General features: G+C 49.0%; 2 protein-coding genes across 2 annotated transcripts; one reads left to right on the top strand and one right to left on the bottom strand.

Moving 5' to 3' along the window:
- The first annotated feature begins 309 nt into the window (after window positions 1-309).
- Window positions 310-2,289, top strand: LOC112088454 (meiosis-specific protein ASY2-like). Its single transcript, XM_024158735.1, has 3 exons — window positions 310-1,087; window positions 1,319-1,446; window positions 1,528-2,289. The coding sequence occupies exons 1-3, from the start codon at window positions 310-312 to the stop codon at window positions 2,287-2,289; spliced, it is 1,668 nt and encodes a 555-aa protein (XP_024014503.1).
- A 1,897-nt stretch (window positions 2,290-4,186) lies between these two features.
- LOC112088453 lies at window positions 4,187-5,590 on the bottom strand. Its single transcript, XM_024158734.1, has 2 exons — window positions 5,325-5,590; window positions 4,187-5,267 (listed from the first exon to the last, which is right to left on the bottom strand). The coding sequence occupies exons 1-2, from the start codon at window positions 5,588-5,590 to the stop codon at window positions 4,187-4,189; spliced, it is 1,347 nt and encodes a 448-aa protein (XP_024014502.1).
- Window positions 5,591-7,037: the final 1,447 nt, after the last annotated feature.

Below are 7,037 nucleotides of genomic sequence, written 5' to 3'. Positions count from 1 at the left end.
ACGAGAGATTGAAGAGACGCGACTCTTTGCTCGAATTGATTAAAGCGCGTGAAATCCGGTCTTCACTTATTCTGTAGGGACGCATCCGTGTCATGATTATTTTCCTCGGTAACTGTCGCTTTTCCTTCTATAAAAAGCCCAAGATCTCAGCTTTCCTCATTTTCTTCTCCTGCTGATAAAAGGTAACTTCTATGTGACCTCTCTCTAGAATTTCACTTGCTTTCTCTCTCTAGATTCAGTTTTCTCCGTCGTCTCCGATTTTGTTTCCGTTGATCGTCGAAATTCACGGCCGTTGAAAAGACCTCGAATATGGCCTCGAGAATCGAGTCAAGTTTGGAGTCGGGGTCGCGTTCCGAAGAGACCGTTACGGCGAGCTCTAGCTCCTCGCCAATTATTTCGTCGAGGTCTGAAAGTCAATTGGCTCGCGAGGCTTCACCCGCGAACGAGCTCGCTGCTCGGATTCGCGAGCAGGGAGCGTCTTCGCAAAATTACGGTTCAGACGAGCCCAACCGGGATACGCGTGAGAGCGACGCCGATGCTCAAATTGCGGAAGGCGATGAAGAACAAGGCAAGGAAAAAGGGGACGGTGATGATGGTGATGGTGATGATGTCGAGGTTGAGGGCGAGGAAGAAGGAGATGAAGGAGGGGGAGAAGAAGAAGAAGAAGAAGATGCTGAAGGCAGAACTCGCAGGAAGGGTTCCAAGCGGAAAGGGAACATCGAGAACCGTCTGCTCAGGATCGAGTCTCAGATGACGCCCGAACGCTTGGCCGAGATGCGAGCTCTCCATCGGTTCTCTCCGGGCGTGATATTGAGATCGCCGGGCCCTGGGGATCGCCCGTGGCAAGCTCCCGAAGGTTGGGTTGCGCTGTACGAGGCATGGTTCAGTCAATGCCATCTCTGGGTTCCTCTCCCTCGGCTTCTGACTGATTACGTCGACAGGCGAGGCGTGGCTTTCACTCAGCTTCTTCCGGCTGGAATCTGGTTTATGATTGCAGCGCTTGTGTTCGGGATCGAGGTTGGCGTCAACTTTGATTGGCGTTTCTTCGAGGAGATGACGCTGGTTCAGAAGAACAACTCGATCCATGGTACTTAAACGATCAAGGCCAGGAAAGGGTGCTCGCTCGTATACCCTATCAACAAGATACAGAGATGGGAGTTGACCTTCTTTTTCGCTAAAGTCAATGACGCGCTAGTTGATACATCGCGGAATTTCAGGAATGAATGGAGCAGTTGCATCGGTAGACAGCGAGCTCGATTGACATTTTTTTTGACTTTTATTCTCCGTCTCTGATATCTTGATTACTTCTTTCTTGCAGATCAGAACATCAATTTCGGTGCTTTCCCGGATAATTATTGGACAGACGTCGCAAAGCTTCAATCTTTCGGGATTCAACACTGGCCTGAAGTTCATAGCCAAAGAGTTCGAGCTGCTATTACTCGGATCGTGAACGGTGAGCTCGATTCTTTCTCTTCCGCTTTATCTATTCTCCCTTTATATATATATCTAAACCTGTTCTGATTTTAGCGACTTGGGGAAGAGTTGATCACTATACCCGAGAAGCAATTGAGATGGCCAGTTCAAGTCAATGCTCCTAATTTGGCTGCGAGGCTTCGAGGCAGGAAGAAGAAGAGTTCGGTGGTGAGTCAAGGAGCCTCTGCGTCTCGATCCGAGAGTCAGGCAACTGCACCTAGGCTTGAGGGGAACATTCTTCAACGCGAGGAAGAGCTCGCTCCTCAACATGAAGAGCTCGCTCCTCTACCTGAAGGAGGGATCCTTCCCGATAGCGGGGTAATCCATGAAGGCGAGAGTGGAGGTCAGACCGAGAATCTCGATCAGGTCGAGACTAGGGTCGAGGTTCAACAGGAGACCCAACAGACTGATGACGTGACCGCAGAGGCGGTGAGGTCTGCGGCTAGGTCAATGAAGAGAGGTAAGAAGAAAGAGAAGAAGAAGAAGAATGATGTCGGGGCTTCTCGCCTTGCTGAACAAGAGGTCGGGGTCGAGGCTCCTCGATCGCAGGATAGGAAGAAAAAGCACGTTGCAGCGGAGGCGAACGTGGGCGAGGAGGTAACTCGCGGGGAGGTCTCCAAGAGAACTAAGGTTAGTCCCACCGGCGCCGAGTTGACCCAGGAGATTGACTGGAGCTTCCAGTTCGATTACGACAACCGGGACGAGCCCTTCGTCAATAACAAAGATAAATGTGCCATGTTGTTCGGCATGATCAGGGGCTCTACCTCGGGGGTCCCCGCGGGCGAAGACGCCGTTTTTAAGGATATGACGAGCTAAGCCTTCAAGGTTTACTCTTCATCTCTTATTTTCTCGATACATTTTGCGGGTTTATAGTCTTAATCGCTAATAAATCTTCGTTCGATTTTTATTTCATCGCGAGCTATAATAAAACGCGAGGTCAGTACCTCTGATTGCTTCGAAGTGCCTCGAGGCAGCTGCAGAATGCTCAAAGCTCGGGCAAACAGGCCATTGCTGAGCATGGCGCGGCTCTTGCTGCGAAGAAGACCACCATAGAGAACTGGCAGGTCGAGAAGAAAAGATCGACTCAGCTCAAGGAGAGCATCAAATAGCTGACCGACAAGGTCAAGGAAATGCAGTTGGAGAACGCGGATCTGATCAACAATCTGCAGGTCGTGAACGAGGCAAAGCTGAAGGCTGAAAAATTGATCGCCTCCGAGGTTGCGCGCGCACAGCATCATTCCAAGGAGAAAATCGATGCCGAGACCACAAAATATGGGTGGAGGCCGAAGCGAGGTTCTCGGGCCATATTGGTCGTCTGAGGATGCACATCGCCGAGAGGGACGCAGCTGATGCGGTCAAGTTTGACCTCGTCCAAGCTCGGGGTACTTTGGAGTGCTTCGATCTTATGAAGGGCGACGATGCGATGACTGAGGAGGAGTTGCGAGCCGAACTCGAGCAGACGAAGCAGGAGTGCGAAGCGAAGCTCGCTGCTCTTACTTTAACAGACCTCAAAGACGGGGATCTGCCGCCTCCGTATCCCGAGACCCCTGGAATGGGTTCAGACACCGATGAGCCTGAAGTCAAAAGGGATGGTCGGCTCGAGGAATAGCTCGTTTTCATTTTTTCAAGCATAGTTCGGCCTTGCCTCTTTATTGTTTTAATTTTTCTCTTGCGATGTAGTCCGATGGGCCAGTTTGTGATTTGTTTTAATGGAATGCCTTTGTTTAGCTCGAACAAACTTTTTGATCTTTGAATATTCTGATTGTTGTTGCTTGGTTATGAAGCGTGGATAAGGTTTAGATGCGAGGTTCAAAACTCGGCTATAAAGCTATAGGTGCGAGGTGGGTTCTCGGCTTATCCTGTTTTGTTTACGAGTGAGGACTCGGTTTAATATGTTGTAGGTGCAAGTGTTAGCTCGGCCCACCTGTTAGCCTCTTAGGTCGTTTCCGAGTAGCGAAGATGTGTTTGGCGTTTTTACTCGGTCGATCTAAGAGATATTGCGGGACTGGGCCCGGCTAAATTTCGTATAGTCATGAGGTTTTGGTTTCTCAGAGGACTTATAGGAATTTGCACTAGTGGGAGTGCATGTGTTTAGATCGCACATCTAGCTAGGATGTCGATGTCGATGTGGTGGATTAGAAAAGATTTAAACAATAAAAATAAAAAGATTTTTATTTATATTACTAGCTGTACCTCGAAAGAGGTTGCCTACGTACCCAACATACTGGGATCAAGCCGATTGTAGTTCACATTTACAAGGCGTAGCTCGACTAGCGGAGCTTGGTGAGCGTCCTTTTTTTTGCGGCATATGACCTGACTGAATCCTAGTAGTAGTACCTTTTGATATTCATAGCGTTCCATGATCTAGGTATGACCTCGCCTCGCATGGTCATGAGCTCGTAAACGCCGGGTTTTACAACCTTTATTATTTGGTAAGGATCTTCCCAGTTTGCGCCCAGTTTTCCCTGCTCCTTCTTCCTGGGTATTCTATACCTTGCGAAGAACGAGGTCACCGGTTTCGAAATGTCTTCCCTTGACCTTTTTATTGTAGTATCGAGCTGACTGTTGTTGATAATTTTGCATTCGTATTTGAGCTTGATCTCGCTCTTCCTCTCTAGCATGTCGAGGTTGTTCTTTATCATAACACCATTTGTTTTGACATCTTGGGTTAACATCGTTCGGCGGATTTTAGGTAGCCCGACTTCAGCTGGGGCTAAAGCTTCCATTCTGTGTGATAGTGAGAAGGGATTTTGTTTGTAGATCGTCGTGGTGTAGTTCGATGTGACCAGAGAACTCCATCGAGCTCGTCAGTCCATACACCCTTTTTGGCTTCCAATCTTTTCTTGATTCCATCAAGGATCGTTTTGTTGGTTGCCTCAGCCTGGCCGTTACCTTGTGGGTACCTCGGCGTTGATTTGCTGAGCCTGATTTTCCACTTCGCACAGAAATCTTCGACGATGTTAGAGACGAACTGGGAGCCGTTGTCTGTGACAATTTCGTATGGGAGGCCATGTCGGCAGATGATCTGCTTCCAGATGAATTTCTTGACGTCGATCGCGTGGATCTTGGCATAGGATTCTGCCTCGACCCACTTTGTAAAATAGTCTGTGACGATGAGCATGAATCTTTTTTGTCGTGATCGAGGCAGTGGTCCGACTATGTCTATCGCCCATCGCATGAATGGATAAGGGGGAGACGATGAAGCGAGCAGTTCCGCCGAAGCGTGAATCATTGGAGCGTGCCTTTGGCATTGTTCGCATCGGGCTACGAATCTATCGCAGTCAGTGAGCATAGTGGGGCAGAAGTGTTCGTGGTTCTTTATCTTGAGAGCTAGAGCTCGTCCGTTCAAATGATTTCCGCATGCGCCCTGATGCATTTCCTTCATAACGTCGTGCGTCTCCTCACCGTGAAGGCAATTTAGAAGGGCTCCTGATGAACTCCAACGATAGAGATTACCGTGTGATTGGATGTACTTCGCACTTCGCGTTTTGAGGCGTCTTGCAGCCCATCGATCGGGTGGGACTTGGCCATCCGTAATGCAGAGCAATATTTCGATTCTCCAGTCGTCAATCGAGGGTTCCTGCTCTGCGGGTTCGTCGACGACGTCAGGGAGAGGTAGCTCATTGGCATCGATGCTACTAGCTTGGAGTTCGTTGATGGAGCATACTCCTTTGGGAAGCTCGATGAGTGGTGTATCGATGCATTCGAATGGGATGACGCGGCGTTGGTTAGGTTCTGATGTCGAGGCGAGAGCCGCCAGAGCATCTGCTGACGTGTTATCGCTCCTCGGGATTCTGGTGATGGCGAAAGAATCGAATTATTCGGCGAGCTTCTTGACGACTTTAAGGTACATGTCCATTCGGTCATTCCTAGTGTCATAGTCGCCGCTGTATTGATTGACGACGAGTTGGGAGTCGCAAAACGCTTCAATCTTCTTAACCCCGATTCCTAGAGCTAGGCGGAGTCCGGTGAGTAGGGCTTCGTATTCGGCTTCGTTGTTCGACGCCGAGAACTCGAGGCGAAAGGATTGTTCTAGTACTTCCATGTTGGTGATTCTAGGCGTATGCCAACGCCTGCTCCTCGCGAAGATGAAGAACCGTCGGCGTAAAGCGACCATCTTACTTCTGGGATATCTGTCTTTACGAATTCGGGAGGTATCTCGATCAGGAAGTTGGCAACCTGAGATTTGGCGCTCGTTCTGTTGCGATACTCTATGTTGTATTCTGTGAGCTCGACTGCCCACTTTGCTATGCAGCTGGATTGGTTAAGGCTATGCAATATTGTCCTCAGAGGTTGGTTTGTAGGGACTACAATCGAGTGTGACTGGAAATACGGGCGCAATTTTCTCGCTGACATGATTACCGCGAGAGCAAGCTTCTCTAACGTCGGATATCTTTTTGCCGCATCATCCAGCGTCTTACTGTCATAGAATATCGGGTTTTGCTCGCCTCTGTCTTCTTTTACCAATACGTCGCTCACAGCCGAGGTTGACACGGCGATATATAGGTATAGAGTTTCTCCTACCTCGGGCTTGGCGAGTATTAGCGGCGAGGATAGATAGTCCTTGAGTTGTTTAAAAGCGAGCTCGCATTAGTTGTCCCACTCGAAGCGTTTATTGCCGCACAATAGTTGATAAAAAGGGAGACATTTATCTGTCGACCTCGAAATAAACCTCTTGAGAGCCGCGATGCGGCCGGTAAGCCTTTGAACTTCGCGCATATTTCGTGGAGAGGGTAGGTCGATTAATGCGTCGATTTGCTTTGGGTTGGCTTCAATGTCCCTTTTGGTCATGATGTAGTCGAGGAACTCGCCAGATGTTACGCTGAACGTACATTTGGCGGGATTGAGCTTCATTCTGTATTGGTTAAGAATAGTGAAGCATGTTTGTAGGTGATCGATGTGCTCTCTAGCGGTGAGAGATTTTACCAACATATCATCGATGTAGACCTCCATTGTTCGTCCCAGTTGGTCTGCGAACATGTGATTTACCAAACGTTGGTAGGTTGCGCCCGTGTTCTTGAGCCTGAAAGGCATGACCTTATAGCAGTATGTTCCTCGATCGGTGATGAACGATGTCTTTTCTCGATCGTCAGGGTGCATTGCGATTTGATTGTAGCCGGAGAAAGCGTCCATAAAGGAGAAGAGTTCATTACCAGCTGTTGCTTCAACTAATCAGCCGATGTGAGGCAGAGGGAAGCTGTCTTTCGGACAAGCTTTGTTGAGGTTGGTAAAATCTACGCAAATCCTCTATTTACGACTTTTCTTCTTTACGACCACCGGGTTGGTAAGCCATTCAGGGTACTTGACCTTGGTGATTGAGCCTGCTGCCGACAGGCGCTCAACTTCGTCATTGACGGCCTTGGCTTTTTCGGATTTGAGCTTTCTTCTCTTTTGTTTGATTGGTTTAAAAGTTGGATCGGCGTTTAACTTGTGGCCCAATATCGCGGGGTCAATTCCGGGCATATCGCCTACCGACCAGGCGAAGGTCGATGAATTTCGATGGAGTAGCCGAATGAGCTCGCTTTTAATTTCCTCCTTCAGATCGGCCCTGATGCCAACGCATC

Source organism: Eutrema salsugineum, unplaced genomic scaffold (assembly GCF_000478725.1).
Source record: "Eutrema salsugineum unplaced genomic scaffold, Eutsalg1_0 scaffold_14, whole genome shotgun sequence".
Taxonomy (NCBI): Eukaryota; Viridiplantae; Streptophyta; class Magnoliopsida; order Brassicales; family Brassicaceae; genus Eutrema; species Eutrema salsugineum.
This window is presented reverse-complemented; position numbering and strand designations above follow the sequence as displayed.